Source organism: Myotis lucifugus, unplaced genomic scaffold (genome assembly GCF_000147115.1).
Source record: "Myotis lucifugus unplaced genomic scaffold, Myoluc2.0 scaffold_480, whole genome shotgun sequence".
In the NCBI taxonomy this organism is placed as follows: Eukaryota; Metazoa; Chordata; class Mammalia; order Chiroptera; family Vespertilionidae; genus Myotis; species Myotis lucifugus.
Window position 1 is genome coordinate 669,821 of NW_005871528.1, and position 19,177 is coordinate 688,997.

At 54.6% G+C, this 19,177-nt stretch overlaps 3 protein-coding genes across 13 annotated transcripts in view; 1 reads left to right on the forward strand and 2 right to left on the reverse strand.

Annotated features, from left to right (window-relative positions):
• The window catches only part of LOC111823403 (putative protein T-ENOL), a 7,642-nt gene extending 4,818 nt beyond the window's left edge, over nucleotides 1–2,824 (reverse strand). The window contains exons 1-5 of one of the 10 annotated variants that reach the window (XM_023744638.1): nucleotides 2,437–2,824; nucleotides 1,523–1,607; nucleotides 1,162–1,312; nucleotides 861–986; nucleotides 614–671 (exon numbers count right to left, since the gene is read on the reverse strand). In XM_023744638.1, the coding sequence (XP_023600406.1) occupies nucleotides 614–671; nucleotides 861–986; nucleotides 1,162–1,312; nucleotides 1,523–1,607; nucleotides 2,437–2,540 (524 nt within the window). In that variant the 5' untranslated portion in view covers nucleotides 2,541–2,824. Of the gene's footprint in view, nucleotides 1–613; nucleotides 672–860; nucleotides 987–1,161; nucleotides 1,389–1,522; nucleotides 2,312–2,436 lie in introns of those variants that run through there. The other 9 variants (XM_023744637.1, XM_023744644.1, XM_023744643.1 and 6 more) reach the window with 9 other exon arrangements.
• On the forward strand, nucleotides 2,396–6,176 carry CDIPT (CDP-diacylglycerol--inositol 3-phosphatidyltransferase). 2 transcript variants are annotated; one of them, XM_006103350.3, is made up of 6 exons: nucleotides 2,396–2,526; nucleotides 3,168–3,302; nucleotides 4,037–4,190; nucleotides 4,611–4,692; nucleotides 5,012–5,093; nucleotides 5,209–6,176. In XM_006103350.3, exons 2-6 carry the CDS (start codon nucleotides 3,209–3,211, stop codon nucleotides 5,352–5,354), a joined length of 558 nt encoding a protein of 185 aa, XP_006103412.1. In that variant the 5' UTR covers nucleotides 2,396–2,526; nucleotides 3,168–3,208; the 3' UTR covers nucleotides 5,355–6,176. The 2 variants fall into 2 exon arrangements, with proteins under 2 accessions (XP_006103412.1, XP_006103411.1); XM_006103349.3 differs by lacking the exon at nucleotides 2,396–2,526 and adding an exon at nucleotides 2,824–3,069.
• Nucleotides 6,177–12,672: 6,496 nt separating this feature from the next.
• MVP (major vault protein) overlaps nucleotides 12,673–19,177 on the reverse strand; it is a 24,634-nt gene continuing 18,129 nt past the window's right edge. The window contains exons 12-16 of the mRNA XM_023744658.1: nucleotides 17,646–18,127; nucleotides 15,272–15,388; nucleotides 14,752–14,878; nucleotides 13,826–14,014; nucleotides 12,673–12,929 (exon numbers count right to left, since the gene is read on the reverse strand). Coding sequence (XP_023600426.1) covers nucleotides 12,720–12,929; nucleotides 13,826–14,014; nucleotides 14,752–14,878; nucleotides 15,272–15,388; nucleotides 17,646–18,127 — 1,125 coding nt within the window. The 3' untranslated portion in view covers nucleotides 12,673–12,719. The remainder of the gene's footprint in view (nucleotides 12,930–13,825; nucleotides 14,015–14,751; nucleotides 14,879–15,271; nucleotides 15,389–17,645; nucleotides 18,128–19,177) is intronic.

Genomic DNA, 19,177 nt, shown 5'->3' on the forward strand with positions numbered 1-19,177 from the left:
CCCCCCCCCCCCCCCACACACACACACACACTTCCATTCGCTCTAATAATCAATGAAAAAAATATCCTTGGGTGAGGATTAACAAACAAACAAACAAACAAACAAATAAATAAATAAGGATCTTAATAAAGCACACATAAGGATCTTAGTAAGTTCTCTTGATTAGTCCCTGGCTACCTTGCCTGGATACTCCCAACAGTTTAACTACTCTAGTCTCACCTCTCCCCTGCCCTAGGAAGACACACACACATATACTCACACTCACTCTACTGAGACTCACTTATGTGCCTTTGCTCACACTTGGTATAACCCCTACCTACTAACATGTTCTCCCCTGGATAATTCTTTCTGTCGTGTCACCTCTTCCAGGAAGCTCCATGATTCCTTTTGTTTCTGTCCCAACTGAGCAGGGATAAGTGCTCTTCTTGCTGTTTCCATTTCTGTTACGGGAACTCACCCATATTACATTGTAATTGGCCATACACTTGACTGGCCCCACACTAAACTGTGAACTCTACAAGAGCAAGGACTGTATCATTCTTTTCTGTGTCCCAAGTTCCTAAATTTTTGGTTACTACTGAATGACCTTGTGCTCTGGGGACCCTGTACATACCTTGTCACGACGGGATGGCAGAAGGTGTGCCTTGGTGCAGGCATGGTTCCTGTCAGAGCTGGAGATGGTGGAAGGGAAGGGAGAGGGATGAGAACTCTGAATTCCAGGGTCGGCGCAGAATAGAATAGGACTGCCTGGTTTAAAAATCCCCCTGCCCGGATGGGATGTTGTCAAACCCTCACTCTCTCCCCTTACAGGCTCATCTTTCCCCCAGGACAACGGGCATCTCCCTTGAAGCCTCACTCACCAAGTGTCGGTGCCTTGGGTCTTGGTGAAGACTTCTGGAAGTAGAGGCCCCAGTCAGAGAAAGGACTATCCCTCAGTACATGGCCACCAACAGATGGGCTAGGGAGGAGGCTGCGGGGATTCCTAGCTAGCAGTGAGGAGTGGGTACTGGTTAGTGGGGGGCGTCTGGCTGTGAGATGGGGGAGATAGGGGAGATGGGCAGATTCCTGGAGAAGTCGGCTATGGTTGGGAAGGAGTCAGGAACTGGAACTAGAGTTATCGGAGGATCTCTGGACACAGCGGTCCGGACACGGGGGAATCACCGTGTTTGTATATCTGAGTCTCTTGGTCTTGTGTCTGTTTTTCCTTGCTGGGCACAGGGTTCACGTGGTAGCCAGCAACAAACAAGGCCTCATCGGTGAGTTCTGTGCTGATCTGGGCCAGGAACTCCTCAGAACGGGATAATGAAGGCTTCTGGTGAAGGGAAAGTCGGGGCTCAGCCTGGGAGTTCCTGCAGACGGGGCCCTGCAAGGAGTTGAAGGGCTGGGCCCTGAGATGTGGCCCAGAAGGCCCTGTAAGTGGGGGCCTAGTGCTGGGGGTAGAGTCTCTTAGGGGGAGTCTGGGTGCCCTGGCCAGACTCTACTTGGGCTCGCCCCCACCTCTAGAGCCCCCTCCAATGCTCACCGAACCTCCATTCAAGGACGCTGCAGCCTGGGACAGCCCGCTCCCCTTCCTCTCCTTACTCCTGGTGGGACTGGCTTCCATCCCCCTGGGGACAGTTGGAATCTGTGCTGAGAAACCAGCCCACTTCCTCCACACCCTTCCCACTCCATTCATTCCCCAGGCCCAGGCTTAAACCAGGTCTTTAGATACAGAACCATCCTGTCTCCGTAGTTCTCTGGGGAGGAAGGGGGAAGTAAAAAAATAAAATAAAATAAAAACCGTCGCCTTAAATCTCCCAGGGTGGGAAGTTCCACAATAATCCCCTCCCCCCGGTCGCCGGGGCCTCTCTTTCCTTCCCACCCACAGCCCTTCCCTGGGATCCAAGGCCGCCGACCGGCCGCCCCCGACCTGGCAGACGGGCTGAATCTTGGGCTACCGGGCAGGAGGGAGGCGGGGGAGGTTCGGGGCCCCGGTGACAGGCCGCTGGGGACGGGGAGGTGGAGCGGGGAGGAAGGCCGAGGTGGGAAAGAGGGGACCCGGCGGCGGCGCCGCTGCCCGTCCCTATAAAACCCTCGGTGTTTGCGGGGTTCCGCGGCCCCGTTGCCAGGCGATGAGGGATTCCAGAACCAAAGGCCGGGAGGGGCGGGGGGAGCATTTTCCCGGCGAGTGGCACGCGCTGCTCCGGCTTCTCCTCCACCCCCGGCAGGTCCCTGCTGCGGGGAGGTACCCCCAGCGCCGGAGGCTGGAGAAGTGGGCGCCGCACTTCGGGCGGAGCCTGCGACCTATTCCTCCCACCACTAGGGGCACGCGAGCGGCAGCCCCGCCCCGGTCCGCCCTCCAGCCTCTCTAGCCGCCGCCGCGCAGCCCGAGCCCGCGAGCGCCCAGGAGGCCGGGAGAGGGGCGGGGAGAGGACGCCGCGGACTGTACTACATCACCTCGCCCCCGGGGACGCGGGGACGCGGGAGGACGGAGTTTCCCCTCCTCGTCTTTGTCTCCAGGGAGTCACACCCGCCTCCGAAAGCAAAGTACGGATATTCATCGAGGCCTCTCCTCTCCGGACCTCCCCTTCTCCCTCCGTCCCTTCCTTCCCCCCCTCCCTCTGTGCCTTGGTACGAGCCGATGGAAAGGGGCGGAGGGAGGAAAAGGAAAAGGAAGCGGGCAGGTCTTAAAGGGGCCGCAGCCATTTTTCAAGGCCTCCTTTTTCTTTCTCCAATTTTGGAAGTACGCGCGCAGAAGAGTAGATTCTCGGAAGCTGAGCACCACTGGAGCAGGAGGGACCGCAGCTGGAGACTGCGGCGCCTGCGGGGCGGGCGGAGGCGGGGGTCCGCCCATCGGAAGGGCGGGGTGTGCGCGCCCCCTGCGCCCCGCTCACAGCTGGGGCGGCCCCGGCTCCCGCGGGCTGCGAGCTTTCACATCTGGGGCCGGGCGCGGGCAGCGGGGTGTGGCGCGCGGCGGGGCTGAGATCCTCTCTGGGTGAACAGCTGGCACCCCCGGATCGGCCCGGGGCGGCAAGGGGGCCGCCGCGATGCCAAGCGAAAATATCTTCCTGTTTGTGCCTAACCTAATTGGTGAGTGCTGCCCACGGCGCCGGGCCGGAGCGCAGGGAGAGGGGCCTTGGGCAGCCCTCCTGATCCCGCCCCATCCGTCTCCCCCATCCCATCCCAAGGTTATGCCCGGATCGTCTTCGCCATCATTTCTTTCTACTTCATGCCCTGCTGTCCCCTCACGGCCTCCTCCTTCTACCTGCTGAGCGGACTCCTGGACGCTTTCGATGGATACGCTGCGCGAATCCTTAATCAAGGTGACAGACAGCTCCTCCCAGCCAACCTTGAGGCACGACAACCCGCGGCTCCCTTTTCCTGCCTCCTGGGGACCTGAGGGTGGGCAGGTGCCCTGGGATCCGAGGACGCTGTCATTCTCATCTCTGTGGAGCAGAACTGCATGGCCTGGTTTTGCAGAAGGGGTTTAAGCGAGCTGTCGGGGAGAACCCACTGATAGGGAGGGGGTGTCACAGCAAGACTGGGTGGGCAGTGAAGTGCTGGAGGTCTTTGAGTTAATGTCCTCCAACAGGTGTGTCCTGGATGCTACTGTGCCAGGCACAGCGATCCCGGTTCCAGAAGGCCTGCTAGAGGGAGGGTGGAGGGGCAAGGGAGGTGGCATCTGGAGGGCTGAGTCTCTGCCCCAGGCCCACCTCCAAGACTTCCCCTAGGACTTCTAGTCTCCTTGTCTTGACACCTGGACCCTTGGTTCTGGGATTGATGAGTTACCTGTAAACTTGCTTTTTCACCCCCACCCCGCCCCCCACCTCCACTCTCTCTCCACACTCCCAAGCCTCCTCATTTCATGTCATGGTGGCCTTTGTCCGTTGACCTCGCACCCCGTGGGGCAGCCTGCTTTCCCCCCCAGGCAGTGGATGGTGGACATTCTTCATCTTCTTTTAGACTTTGCATCAGAGCGATGCACACCTATGGCCCCTGTTGTCGATCTGCTGCCCCCTAAACAGTTTCCTCCCAACTGACAGCCCCCGTTTTTCAGGGACCCGGTTTGGGGCCATGCTGGACATGCTGACCGACCGCTGCGCCACCATGTGCCTGCTGGTCAACCTGGCCCTGCTCTACCCTCGTGCCACCCTGCTCTTCCAGCTCAGCATGAGCCTGGATGTGGCCAGCCACTGGCTGCACCTCCACAGGTCTGCAGGTCTGGGGGTGCTGGCCTGCTGAAGGGAGGGGTGAGACGGCCGGGGAGGGTGTCTGGGGTGGCTTCAGGCTTCTGAGAGGTCTCCTTTTCAGCTTGCTTTGAACAACCATGGGCAGGTCCTCTCTGGCAGCAATCCCTAAAACGCTTCTGACTGGATAGTCAAGGCTTCCAAATAGCTAACAGCTCCTAGGAACGGGAACGGGGGCTTTTGAATGTGGCATTTGAATGCTGGCTCTGTCCCCAACTAGGTAATTGTGTGGCTTTGGGCCAAACAGTGGTGCTCAGCTGGGCTCCAGGTCCTCCTGGGTACAACAGAGGCAATCCCAGCACCTTCCTCGTGGAGGCTGTGAAGAGGATTAGGTGGGTGTCAGCGGTAATGAACGCTCATGGATTCCTCTGCTTTCTCCCCAAGTTCTGTGGTCCGGGGCAGCGAAAGTCACAAGATGATCGACCTGTCGGGAAACCGGGTGCTTCGTATCTACTACACCTCCCGGGTGAGCATTTCCTACCCCCTCACTTACTCAAACCCTGGGCGGTGCCCTGGTCCCAGGGGAGGGGAGCCCTACAAGCTGAGGTGTGGGGGTGGGGAGGGCCTGGGAATCGTTCAGGCAGTAGATGGTTTTTGAAGAGAGAAGTAATATCCTGCGGTTACTCTGTTCCTCCCTGCCATCCACTCCCTTATTTCCCCAGTACACTTCCAGCTCCCCATCCTCACAGAGACTGGCCCCCCCGTTCCTGTGTGTGTTGGGGGTGGGGGGTGTTTGCACACTGCCCCGCCCTCTTGTTTAAGCAGCCCGTTTGCTGTTTGTGCAGCCTGCTCTGTTTACCCTGTGTGCTGGGAATGAACTCTTCTACTGCCTCCTCTACCTGTTCAGTTTCTCCGAGGGACCTTTAGGTACGAGATGAGGGGCAGGGCTGGGGGGCGGGGGTTCTGGCCAGCCCAGGGAGATGTGGGCCCTCCCCCTCGCCGTGTCCCGGGTTCTCAGCATTGCCCTGCTCCCTTCCCACAGTCGGCTCTGTGGGTCTTTTCCGAATGGGATTGTGGATCACCGCCCCTGTCGCCTTGCTGAAGTCCCTCATCAGCGTCATCCACCTGATCACGGCCGCCCGCAACATGGCTGCCCTGGATGCGGCCGACCGCGCCAAGAAGAAGTGACCTCGGAATCCAGCCCCTGCGGCCCACCTGCCCTGGGAGTCTCCTGTGTCACACGGCTCCCCTCTTCCTCCCAGGAGGTCCAGGCTCATGTCTTCCTAATGTGTTGTCCAACCCGCTGAAAGTGGGTCAGGCCAGTCCCACCCCTGGGCTCCAAATCAGGAAGGATGCTCAGGAGACCCCGCCCACACAGGCAGTGCTTCCGGGCACCAGAGGCTGGTCTGACGGCTGGGCATCGTTGCCCCTGCTGGCTTAGCCCTGGGGTCTGGCTTGGCCCGAGACTGGAGGGACATTTGTGTGAGGGAGATGGGTAAGGGCGGGGTTCCCGAACTCTGCCCCTGGCCAGAGGAAGCCTGCAGGTCCTGTGGCCGGGCACAGGGAGCCGTCTGGGTCCTTCCCCATGGCAGCGTCCTCTGTCCCGTCGGTCCCAGCTCTGAGAACTTGGATAATAAAGGGGCTTCACTATCCTGGACCTGCTTCCCTGTGAAATACTCTAGGACTGGGGCCTGGGTGGGGGGAGCTGGGGGAAGAAGGAAGGTCCCTGGGCTGCTTCTCCCTCCGTGTGGACTGGCTAGGTCCTTCCTCTCATTCCACAGAGACCTCCCTGCCGCCCAAGGTCAGGCCATGTCCCCTTGCCCACCTGCTTCATCTCCTCTCCGACACTGTCCCGAGCTGTCTGCATTTATTTCTGTCCCTGGTGTTTTCTAGGCCCTAGAATGTAAACTCCACACGGGCACGGACTGTTCTTGCTCCTTCTCTATCTCCCCATGAAGATTAACCTTAACCGGGCCCATTGTAGCTGCTAAATAAATATTCACACGTGGACCAGTTGGTTTCTCAGTGAAGTCTTTAGACCACCTGTAGGGTATTTTTTTTTTCTTTTAATTCAGCTTCTAGGACATTGAACCAGAGTTGGAGTCTCTAGGGATGGGCCCAGAAGTCTGCAATTTTAATAATCTCCAGGTGATCAGTTCTTCCTGAGAAGGTCGAGAATCACTGTTCCTTCTTAAACGTTTTTTTGGGCACCTATTGGGTGGCAGACATTGTTCTGGGCATCTGTTCCAAGCAGCCATCTCTACCCTCTGAGCTTTCTCTGCTGTCTGGCACTGGCTTTTTTTTTTTTTTTTTTTTAACTATATTGAGCTTACCATATGCCGGATCCTGCGCCGGGGTTGTTTGCAGCTGTTACTCATTTTATTCTTATACTAGTGTAGCCAGGGGGCCCACATGTCCAGAGAGCTGAAACTCAGCAGGTGTGTGCTGACCCCTCTCAGAGGTCACAGGCCAGCGGGGGGACCTGGGCATGCGGTTAGGGGGGTGTTTGTTGGGGGATAGGAGTAGGCAGTGCTGTGAAGTAGGTGCTGGTGAAGGGTGTGGGCCATTTAGGAAGCTGGTCGGGTTTGGAGCCAGAAGAGAACGCAGAAGAGAGGGCTGGTTTTCAGCTGAGGACAGAGGACAGAGAGCTAGTTTCGGAAATGGAACCTGATGAGATCATGTTGCTGAAATGTGCTGGGGGTTGGGGGTGGAGAACTAGTGAGAGATTGGGGGGAGCCATCCGGCGGCCTGAGGAGCTCAGTAGGGCATTTGGACTATCCTAGGGCCACATGGAGCCATTGAAGGGATCTTTCAAAATAATAGGCAAAATATTACCAGGGGGAAAAATTAGGTTGCAGACTAAAAATAAAAGGATGATGAGCCCTGGCTGGTGTGTCTCAGTTGATTGGGCATCTCCCTGTGCACCAACAAAAGGTTGCTGGTGCCCTGACCAGTTTGGCTCAGTGGCTAGAGCGTCGACCTGTGGACTGAAGAGTCCCAGGTTCGATTCCGGTCAAGGGCATGTAGGTCAAGGGCATGTACCTTGGTTGCGGGCACATCCCCAGTAGGGGGTATGCCGGAGGCAGCTGATTGATGTTTCTCTCTCATTGATGTTTCTAACTCTATCCCTCTCCTTTCCTCTCTGTAAAAAATCAATAAAATATATTTTTTTAAAAAAAGGTTGCTGGTTTGCCCTAGCCGGTTTGGCTCAGTGGATAGAGCGTCGGCCTGCGGACTGAGGGTCCCAGGTTCAATTCCGGTCAAGGGCACATGCCAGGGTTGTGGGCTCAATCCCTAGTAGGGGGTGTGCAGGAGGCAGCTGATCAATGATTCTCATCATTGATGTTTCTATCTCTTTCTCCCTCTTCCTCTCTGAAATCAATAAAAAACAAAAATAAAAAAGGTTGCTGGTTTGGTTCCTGATTAGGACACATGCCCGGATCATGGACTCGATCCCCGGGAGGGGGCATGCTCTCACTTGGATGTTTCTCTTTCTCCCTTGCCATGTCCCTCTCTCTAAACATCAATTTTTCAAAGGGTGATGAAGGCAACTGGCACCTTAAGTGCTCACTTCTCCCCAGAGGCGACCGCTGCTACTCATTGCTTGTGTACCTGTCTAAATTCACCCTTACACATATGTTTTAAAATATTTTATATATGCTGTTCTGCTAACAAGCTACCCCTGCTCCAAGTGCTTTTGACGTGTATTATTCTACTTGAACTGATGCCTACACTGTAGTGTGTACTAAGCTATACAACAAGCCTTTTCCAAAAAGGAAAGAGGTCCTGAGAAGGAGGCCAACCTGGCTGGCTTGGCTGCAGAGCCTTCACACCCGCCACACACAGCAGTCCAATCAGTGGTCTTCTTAATGGTGGCGTAGAATCCCATCACTTGTTAACCAGGTCGCGCCATCGTGAACAACGCTGCAGTAAGTCGCCTGGACTTTCCGGGGGGCACTTGCAGGAGTGTTAGCACGGCGACGGGGACACATTTACACTCGAGGAAGACTGTCACAAGCTGAGCAGCCCCTTCAGCTCTGCAAGTGTCCTCCTACCTGGCCTGGCCCAGTCAGTCAAGGTGTGAGAAGACCTTCATCCTCCCTGCGTCAACTCCTCCGGCCAATGAGCACTCGAGCCCTCTGTCCCTGGATGGTCCTGGCTCTTGGGCCCTAACCTTTTATAGTAACGTCAGGAGTCTGTCTGTGTAAATCCAGCTACTGACCTGAAAAAGACGAGGGAGCGTTGGGCAAGAGGGTGAGCATTTTCCACTCAAATAGAATATGGGCCAAGGCCTGAGGACAGCGTGGTGCCTGTGGTCCCATATCCAGTGACCGGACTAAGCTCAGGAGGAACCTGCCAGGAGGAGCCTGTGTGTACAGCCTCGGGCCAGGTGGCCCTGGGACCTCCTGGAGGAGGGGAAGTCTCGGCTGAATTGGAGTCACCTGGGGAATGTGGTGGAGTCACGTTATCCTAGTATATTGCTATGGTCTGAATGTGTGCTTGCAACATTCATGAGTTGAAACCTAGTGCCCTATGTGACGGTGTTTGGAGGTGAGGCCTTTAGGACGTGATTAGGTCACAAGCCCTCATGGATGGGGTTAGCGCCCCTGATAAAAGAGACCCCAGGACACAGCTAGAAGGCGCTGGCTGTGAATAGGAAGAGGGGCCTCACCAGAACGTGACCCTGCTGGTGCCTTAATCCTGGACTTGCAGCCTTCATAACCGGGAGAAATACGTTTCTGTAGTTTATGCGCCACCCAGTCTGTGGTGCTTTGTGACAGCAGCCCGGATGGATTAGGATAAGTGCAGCCATAACTTCCTGGATTCAGCTACACGCTTTTAGCCTGAATGAAGAACCACCGTGCCTACTCACTGGGCCCTGCCTCTGAGAGGTTCCCTCAGGTGGTCTTGAGTCTCCTCCTGCCTCTCATACTGTGATGGTTAAAGGGCCTGAACTGCTGCATTGACCTCAAGATGTACAGTGGCTCAAACATGATAGTTTATTTTTAACGTACGTTAAGCCCCAATCAGGTGCTCCTAATTGTGAAGCAGCTCTCCAGACACAGATGTGGGGGCTCTGCTGGCCACCTGTGGTTCCATTCAGCTTGCTCCCATGGGCAGCAGGGGGGCGGGGGGCGCCTGGAGGGTGCACAGGCTGCTTGCTGGGAAGGCAGGGAATGGGCACATACCACTTCCACTTGAGTTCCAAGAGCTACAAACTCAGTCATGGGCCACGGCTGCATGCAAGGGATGCTGGGAAATAGAGAGGATCTATGCGCTTAGGAAGAAGAGAAAGAGGACTTGGTAAACCACACCTTGCCACGCTGAATGTGATCTTGCTCTTTAAAGACAGGATTTTCTTTTTCAAGGGGCCCTTACACAATTCCATTGCTCCATCTGGTATTCAACCCAGAAAAGCCATGTGCTCTGCTGCTGGAGGAAAACAGGCTGTGCTGTTCTGTGTTTGATGGGCTGTTTAGGGGACCTTCAAGGATAAATTTGGTACCAGGGACTGACTTAGAATCTGGCTCCAGCCCTAACCGGTTTGGCTCAGTGGATAGAGCGTCGGCCTGCGGACTGAAAGGTCCCAGGTTCGATTCCGGTCAAGGGCATGTACCTTGGTTGCAGGCACATCCCCAGTAGGAGGTGTGCAGGAGGCAGCTGATCGATGTTTCTCTCTCATTGATGTTTCTAACTCCCTATCTCTCTCCCTTCCTCTCTGTAAAAAATCAATAAAAAATATTTTTTTAAAAAGTCTCTGGCTCCAGTGCAAGCTGTAACTCCACTGCATTTCCATCAAGGCCCGTTTTCCTGTCCCTGAGGTAGATCCTGTCTCCTTCATCATACCATCCATGCTGAGCCCATCCTCATGCACACAGTTTAAAGACCAGCTTCCTCTCCTGCCTTGTAGTAGCTCACAGCTTGGTGAGCTGCATGTATAGGGTGCCCCAAAATTCACGCAAGATTTAATCTTGCGTGAATTTTGGGACACCCTATAGTAGTCAGGGAAAGCTAGATTGTACCACCGTATTAACCCCACCCCCCAAACCTCAGTGATGTAATACAGCAAATACTATTTCTTGCTCCTGCTGCATGTTTACTGTGGGTGAGCTGGCTTCTCCTTCTTGCCATTTTTCTCTCTGGGACCCAGGCTGATGGAGCAGCCTCTACATGGGATATTGCTGGTCACCACAGAAAAGGGAAAAGAGGATGATGATGTCACTCCCCCTTGAGTTTCATTGGCCAGAGCCAGTCATGTGGCCAAGCCTGGTAGCCATTAGAGATTCACGTGGAGACATCAAGGAAGTCATCAATGGAAATCAGCCCAGACCTCAGGGTGAGACCTGAGGTGGCGAGATGGAGAAAGAGGCTGAGTCAGGGAGCAGGGTCCAGGGTGACTCATGATCTGGACTGAGCAGAGGAAGTGGAGCCGCCCAAGGCAACTGGGGAGCGGCCAGTGAGGGGAAAGGTGGAGTAGGCGGCACCACGGGAACCAGGTGGGAGAGGGGTGGACGAGGAGACCCTAACACTGGGCTAGCGGCAGGGACATCATCGGTAATGCTGATTTCAGCTGTTTCCATGTAGCATGGGGCGGAGACAAGAGCTCATTGGAGTGGCTTGAGGGATAATGAGAGTGAGGCATGGAAACAGGAATTTGGCTGTGAAGGGAACGTGAAGGCGGTGGCAGCTGGAAGGAATGTGGGGCGAAGGGAGAGTTCACTCTGGTTCTACAAGGAAGAGAGTGGAGCACGTTTGGCTGGTGACAACGATCCAGGGGAGGAGGAACTGGCGGCAGAGAAGGTGATGGACGCAGGAGTGCACTCAGGACTTGAGGTCGGTGGGACCTAGAGCCCAGGGGAGGAGAACTGGCGGCAGAGAAGGTGATGGACGCAGGAGTGCACTCAGGACTTGAGGTCGGTGGGACCTAGAGCCCAGGGGAGGCGCTGCCGACAGGAGGGAATAGGAGGGAGAGCGGAGATTTGCAGGGAGGGGCCAGCCTTCCTGCCCAAGTTACTTGTGTTTTCCCAAAGAGGTGAGAGGAAGTGGGCAGGGGTGTGGGGAGGCTGAGAGGAGAGGGGCTGTGAAGAGGTGTCCCGAAGGGGATCTAGCACAAGCTCAAGACGTGTGTTCAGAGGTGGCATTAGGCCTCCTTGAGATCTGTTGCCATGACTTTAACGTGAGATGCGTCAGTGTGTGGGTATGTGGGTGTTCCCCTTCCAGCAACACACAGCTGGTCAGCGTGGGGTGGGGCTTTCCCACTAAGTATCACCTGGGAGGGGAGAGGTGGGGCGTTAAGGGAGGTTTTGAGTGAGGGAATGACATGGACAGGGTCAAGGTCACCGGAGCCTTGAGTTGGAGGACTGGCTGCTGGAAGGTGAGGGTGAAGCGGCAGGCGTTGAGGGTGCGGAGGTAGAGAGGGCCGTGGGAGCTGGTGGCTGCGATGGAAGGAGGAATGCCCCCGCCATGACCTTGCCTGCTGTCACTCACCCGAGGCCCCTGGCAGTGAACAGTGCTGACATCCCTTACCACATGCCAGGCACCAGGTGAAGAGCTTTAAATTCATCACCCGCTCAAGGGAAGTGGAGGAGAGTTGGGAGGAAGCAGAGGCGAAGGGGCTGAGCCAGCTCCACCAAGTGCTGAGGGCTAAACAGAGCCCCTGGCCTCCACCAGCTCAGACGTGAGTGGAGCCACTGGCCACACAAATGCAACTCAACTTGGAAAGGGGCAAGGCTCCTGGGGTCAGGCCCCACGGGGAGTCGATGCGGGGGGGGGCGGGGGGGGAATAAAGACCCTAAAAACAAACAAAACTGCAGCCCTGCTCAATAGGGGACTTGCTGGCCCATCACAGACAGGAAGAGATCAAGAGGCTGACTCGCCCCCTCTGGCCACACAGCCAGCAAACCCAAGCGTCTCTCCACCCTGGGATCTTCTGCTTCCTCAGTGCCGCCCAGGCTGAAGGGACGGTCACCCTGCAGCCTCCACAGGTGCCCACACTCAAACAGTCCTGGGGGAGGGGGGAGGAGACACTCCTCCCGCGATGCCCTCGAAGAGCCCACACTGGAAACCCAGGGAGGCACTCCAGTTCCTACCTCCCCTGGGCAGGATTCTCCTCCCCGCCTGACAGGGACAACAGGTGTGACCAGCAGGTGGCGCCAAAGGAGCCGCCCACGTGCTGAGGGCGGGGTGCATGCACCTGCCGCTGGGGTCCTGGAGGAATCGGCAGAGACGCTGCCAGTGCAGGCCCCGTCCTCCCACCAGGGGCATCTCTCCCACCTGCAGCCGGAGGCAAGCTGCTACCGGAAGGACAGTCTGGCTGAAGAGTGTGACTTTGGGGCCATGTCTGTCAGTGTGACTTTGGGTTAGGGTTCCCCGGCCTCCGTTTCCTCTCCACATTACACATGGGGTCGTCTCTAGCAACTACCTCAAGATGTCAGGTCTTCGCTACCCCTCCTCCCCTGCCCCCACCTTCGCATTAAGCTCCCCCGGGTCACAGACGAGACAAAAGTTTCAATGCCCAGAAGTGTACGTTTTATTTGTCGACGTTGTACGGCGCTAAGGCACAGTGTGCTTGCTTCCAAGAACTTGAGAGGACTGGAGAAGCAAGTGGTCTTCGGGGCCAGGACCCATGGCCGCCTTTTTGGCTGCCGGCTGGGCCTCGGACCCCAGCCCCAGCAGACCCAAGGCTGTGCTGAAGAGGTTGATAGGAGTGGAGCCGTCAGTGATGAGGGTCGATTTCAGGCCCAGGCTCTGAAGCAGTTTTACCTGGAGGGAGCCGGAGGGTGAGAAGACAGAGTCAGACCCCGGCCCCTTCTCTCATCCCCTTGGCCGCTTCTCTGGGGCGGCTACCACCCACTCATCGGACACTGCAACTGCCCCCCAAGCCGTCCTCATAGGCTCAGTCAGTGATCGGCGAGGGGCCTCAGCGGGGCCCGGGGGCGCATCGCCCTCATCCTGGGGCCACAGAAGCCCGGCCCCTCCCTGCAGCTGCCCCAGGAGCTCACCATTCCACCCTTCGCTCGCCAGGCCTTTCTGGTCCTTAAATGCGGCAAGTTTCATTCTCCTGTGTCTTTGCACTTGGACCCTCTCCTGGGAAGCTCGTGTCAACTCTGCATAGTGCTCACGTGACCTTCCTTAGACCAACTAATTCGAAATGTCACCTCCCCTTTCACGGTATCTCCCACTTGACTTTCTTTGAAGCACTTGTCACACGGATGTCCCATCTGTTTATTTTGCCCCCAGAAGCTCCGGTCCACTGCTGAGTCTACGGCAGTGCCCAGTATGACACCAACTCAAATGATACAGGTCAGGACCTGGGATACAGGGACAGTTCCACCACTCCCTCACCTCACCCCTCCACCCTCAACCTTCTGGCCCTTTAAATACAGTTCCTCATGTTGTGACCCAACCATAAAATTATTTTCGTTGCTACTTCATAACTGTAATGTTGCTACTGTTATGAATCATAATGTAAATATCTGATATGCAGGATGGTCTTAGGCGACCCCTGTGAAAGGGTCGTTCGACCGCCAAAGGGGTCGCGACCCACAAGTTGAGAACCGCTGCTCTAGATGTTGTATTTGCCTCCCCGGCTCTAACGTCTTGGTTCCCAGTATGGTCCCAAGACACACTCACACACACGCCCCTCCCCCCACTCTCACCTGCATCTCTGGCCCTGCAATGGCAAGGTCCCTGATGGTGCTGGGGCCCAGGGCCTCCGTCATCTGCTTGAACTTCTTCACCTCCACCTCAGCCAGCTGCTGGGCCTTGCTCACCTCCAGCTCCAGCTGGGACCGGGCATAGGCCAGTTCTAATTCTCGTACTTTCGTTACCCGCTGGAGCTCAGCCTCCTGAAAGGGGAAACCCAGCATTCTTTCAATCACGTGGGCCCCCAGGGACCGTCCAGCAAGTCACCTCGCCAGCAAGCCTGAGGGAACTGGGGTGGAAGTAAGGAGATTGTAAACTTAGTCTGTTAAGTGTGAATCCTGACGATGCCACCTTTAGATAGTGACCCATGGGAGGCCCTTAATCCAAGCCTCAGTCCCCTCATCTGTAAATGCAATAATACCTACTCTCATGGGCTTCTGAACATTAAATAAGATCATGCATGTAAAACATATGCAATACCTGGAACAAAACTGCCCAATGTTCGAGCGCATATCACACGGAGGATGAGTATAATAATCATCTGTGGCCGAAGCCGGTTTGGCTCAGTGAATAGAGCGTCGGCCTGCGGACTGAAAGGTCCCGGGTTTGATTCCAGTCAAGGGCATGTACCTGGGTTGTGGGCACATCCCCAGTAGGAGATGTGCAGGAGGCAGCTGATCGATGTTTCTCTCTCATCGATGTTTCTGACTCTCTATCTCTCTCCTTTCCTCTGTTAAAAATCAATAAAAAAATTTTTTAAAAAAAGTTTAAAAAAAAAATCATCTATGTCTTCCAGGCAGGTAGGAAGTGAATTGACAGAGGACAAGGGACTTTATAAACCACAAACATGTGAGTAGAGCTGAATATTAGGGCACTTGGTGTCCCACTCGGCTGCAGGGACAGCAGGCCACACCCTTCCAGGGGCATCTCCCCCACTCACCGTCTCGATGGCCAAGGCCTCTGCTTTCAGCTTGGCCTGCAGCACGGAGCCCTGTCCCTCGATGCGTGCCGCCTCTGCGCGGGACTCGGCCTCCGCCTTGGCGGTCCCGGTGCTCTCCACGGCCGTGCTGGGGACATCCACAGTCAGCGAGACCCAGAGGAAGCCCTGCCCTGCCTGCTCTCCTCCAGCTCTGACTTGTGCTGCAGCCACTTTCACTAGTCAGTGATTCTCAACCTTCTGGCCCTTTAAATACAGTTCCTCATGTTATGACCCCCCTGGCTCCCCCCACCAGCTGCTTTGTCAGAATCCTCAGCAGGCCATCTTTTCTTTTAGTTCTTTTTTAATATATATACATATATATATTTAGAAACATCCCGCATTGTTCCACTTGTTTATGCACCCGTTGGTTGATTCTAGTATGTGCCATGACTGGAGCTGGAACCTGCCATCTTGGCGTATTGGGACGATGCTCTAACTAACTGAGCTACCCAGGCAGGACTTCCTTTAGTTATCGACCCACCTCAGAGCCTCCAGCTCCAAGAGTTCCCTGCGAGCTTTCTCGGCTTCTGATTGGTCCAAGATCTTCTGGCGCTCAAGCCGGCCACGGGCTTCTTGTTCTAGTCTCTGAGCCTCATGCCTGGATGGGAGAGAGAACACAGAAGATGCTGGTGTGGGGCAGAGCTGGCACAGGAGCTCCAAGGGCAGGCACCACTGATCTACGTGGGACAGAGCCAGGCCCATGGGAGGCACCCAACATGAAACAGAAGAACTATGTGCACACTGCCAGCCCAGCACGATTCTGGGCTCAAGGGAATGCGGTCATGACCAAGGCCCTGCTTTCATACAGCTTACCGTCCAGGGGGAAAGAAACAAGTAAAGGAGGAAGATTTCAGACAATGGCCAGTTCCCTGAAAGTGAGGACACCATGGCGACTTGGCGAAGAGGGTGCCGCTGCGGTTGGGGTAGAGAGCCATGGGCTCTCCAAGGAGGTGACCTTCGGGCTGAGGCCCGAGGAGGGGCCTGTCCTGCAACTCCTAAGGGGCGGACCCTGGGAACAGGGAGCAGCCCGTGCAGAAGGCCTTCAGCTCAACCGTGCATTTGAAGAGCAGAAAGGAGCTGGTGGTGTGATGCCAACAGCAATCAAGGCTCAACTACAGCAAGACTGTGCACAGCCCACACAGGGGCGCACCTAGAGTGCCCAGCTCAGGCGCCTGGGGAGGCTGAGCCACTGGGCCCTACAGGACACCTACTACGCAAGGCCACTCTGCCAATTCCAGGAAACATAGCAGCTCTACCTACTACACAGAAACAAACACAGGGAAGCAGCCAAAATGCGGAGACAAAGAAACATGTCACAAATGAAAGAACAGAAGAAATTTCCAGAAAAAGAACTAAGTGAAATGGAAGCAAGCAAAGTACTAGATACAGAGTTCAAAACAATGGTTATAAGGATGCTCAAGGACCTTAATGAGAGCTTCAAGGGACTTAGTGAGAATTTCAAAGACATGAAAAAGGACCAGTCAGAAATTAAGCATACACTAATTAAATGACTTACAGGGATTCAACAGTAGAGGATTCAGAGAATCAAATCAATGATTTGGAATATAAGGAAGCAAAAACACCCCATCAGAAGAGCAAAAAGAAAAAAGAATCCAAAAATATGAAGACAGTGTAAGGAACCTCTGGGACAACTTCATGTGTACCAACATTTGCATTATGGGGGTGCCAGGAGAGGAGCGAGAGCAAGATATTGAAAACCTATTTGAAGAAATAATGACAGAAAACTTCCCCTACCTGGTGAAAGAAATAGACCTACAAGTTCAGGAAGTGCAGAAAGCTCCAAACATGAGGAACCTAAAAAAGGCCCACACCAAGACACATCATAATTAAAATGCCAAACGTTAAAGACAGAATCTTGAAGGTAGCAAGAGAAAAGCAGTTACCTACTTACAAGGGAGCAAGTGCCCATATGACTGTCAGCTGATTTCTCAACATAAACTTTGCAGGCCAGAAGAAAGTAGCAAGAAATATTCAAAGTGATGGAAAGCAAGGACCTACAACCAAGATTACTCTACCCAGCAAAGCTCTCATAGAATTGAAGGTCAGATAAAGAGCTTCACAGACAAGAAAAAGCTAAAGGAGTTCATTACCACCAAACAAGTATTACATGAAATGTTGAAGGGTATTCTTTAAGAAGAGGAAGAAGAGATAGGAAATGTGAACAATAAAATGACAATAAATACATATCAACAATCAAATCTAAAATTCAAAATAAATGAACAAGAAATGTAATGAACAAAATAAACTGATGAATAAAATAGAACCAGAGGCCTGGAAACATGGGACAGACTGATGAATCTCAGAGGGGAGGGGGGAGGGGGGTGGGCAGAGATTAACCAAAGATCTTATATGCATATATGCATTACCTATGGACACAGACAATAGGGTGGTGAAGGCCTGGGGCGGGGCAGGGCGGGAACCAGCAATGGGGTTGCGGGGGAAGATATCTGTAATACTCTCAACAATAAAAATTTTTAAAAAACTAAAACTAACAAAAACAAAACAAAGAAAGGAGCTGGTGGGCCTGGAGCCTGGGGAGAAGGCTGAAAGTTGAGGTGTGTGTGTGTGTGGGGGGGGGGGGGGCAGGGCTGCACTCAGAGCGCCTGCAAGAGCGCAGAAATGAGTTTGGTTCTGGCACAAGCAAGGCGAGAAGCCACAGGAGCAGGGTGGCATCTGGTCACACTCTAAGTGGACCATGCTGTCTTCCCCATAGGACAACAGTAGACTGACCATCAGGGGATGCCATGTTATGCAGGGCCCAGCAGGGGACTGGAGATGGAGCCCCTGGAGAGGTCTGGCCATGGGAGGCACTGCGGGCGGCTGCCCTCACTCACTTGGCAGCTGCCTCCTGGGAGTTGGTGGTAATCTCGATGGCCAGCTGGACGCTGCGCTGCAGGGCGTCCCGGGTCCTCTGGTCCACAGGCTCCACCGACTGCACATCCACGCTGCTGATCACCAGTCCATTTTGGGGGAAGATGGCCCGGTCCCGGGGCTGGAGCAGAGTCTCAGCATCGGTCCCCTTGGGTTCCAGAGTCTCGAAGCCGAAGACGGCCGTGCGAATGATGCGGGCCGAGTTCTTATGGAAGTCATCGAAGGTGACCGAGGCCACGGCCCCCCGCACCCGGGACGCTATGGCCTTGCAGGCGTCCCCCACGAAGTCAGGCACGGAGAAGAGCTTAGCCGCCTCCTGGGGGTCCTTCTGGTCACTCAGCTCAAAGTGCCTGTGAGCAAAGGGGCCCAGGACAGGGAAGCATTTTCCTCCAGGAAACACCTCTCTCACCTTCACATGGGACTCTGACACCACCCTCCTGGCTGGGCAGGGTCATTCAGGATAGAGAATGCTGATCAGTGTCCACCATGTGCCAGTGAAGTCCTAAGAACCTTACCGTGTTCCCATCTCATTCTCTCAGTCACTCTAGGACAGTGATGGCGAACCTATGACACGTGTCAGAGGTGACACACGAACTCATTTTTTTGGTTGATTTTTCTTTGTTAAATGGCATTTAAATATATAAAATAAATAGCAATAATATAAGTCTTGGTTTTACTATGGTTGCAAATATCAAAAAATTTCTGTATGTGACACGGCACCAGAGTTAAGTTAGGGTTTTTTCAAAATGCTGGCACGCCGAGCTCAGAAGGTTCGCCATCGCTGGTCTATGCTCTTAGCGGTCATGCTCTAGCAGCCAAAGACATCAGCGCCTCATCGGCCTCTGTCAGGGTCCCGGCCACTCAGCCGAGAGGTAAAGAACACCTCCTTGAGCCCTAGCTGGTTTGGCTCAGTGGCTAGAGCATCGGCCTGCGGACTGAAGGGTCCTGGGCTCAATTCCAGTCAAGGGCACATGCCTGGGTTGAGGGCTCGATCCCCAGTAGGGGGCGTACAGGAGGCAGTCGATCGATGATTCTCTCTCATCATTGATGTTTCTCTCTCCCCCTCTCCCTTCCTCTCTGAAATCAATAAAAATATATATATTTTTAAAAAAGAACACCTCCTTGGGAGTAGCCGAGCATCGCTTCTAGGTGTGGCTTATCTTCTCTGTCTCTAGCAGCTGCCATGTGATCCCTCACTGTGTACAGCAAGCCTGTCAAACTCAAAGGCCAGCACCAAACAAATGAGGCCCGCGGCCCACGAGTTTGACATGCTTGATGTCCAGGGCATTGTTCTGATGCTCATTGCATCCTTTCATCAGCCTGTGACATTTTGTTTATTTTTGTTAATCCTCATCTGAGGATATTTCTTCCATTGATTGTAGCGAGAGTAGAAGGGAGGGAGGGGAGAGAGAGAAGCATCAATATGAGAGAGACTAATCGATCGGTTGCCTCCCCCATGCACCCAACCGGGGCCAGGGATCAAACCTGCAACCCA

Coding starts and splice junctions, on each gene's coding strand:
- CDIPT (XM_006103349.3), top strand. CDS start 3,027: ATGCCAAGCGAAAATATCTTCCTGTTTGTGCCTAACCTAATTG. Junction 3,303..4,036: donor TGCGCGAATCCTTAATCAAG/GTGACAGACAGC, acceptor CCCGTTTTTCAG/GGACCCGGTTTGGGGCCATG. Junction 4,191..4,610: donor CACTGGCTGCACCTCCACAG/GTCTGCAGGTCT, acceptor TTTCTCCCCAAG/TTCTGTGGTCCGGGGCAGCG.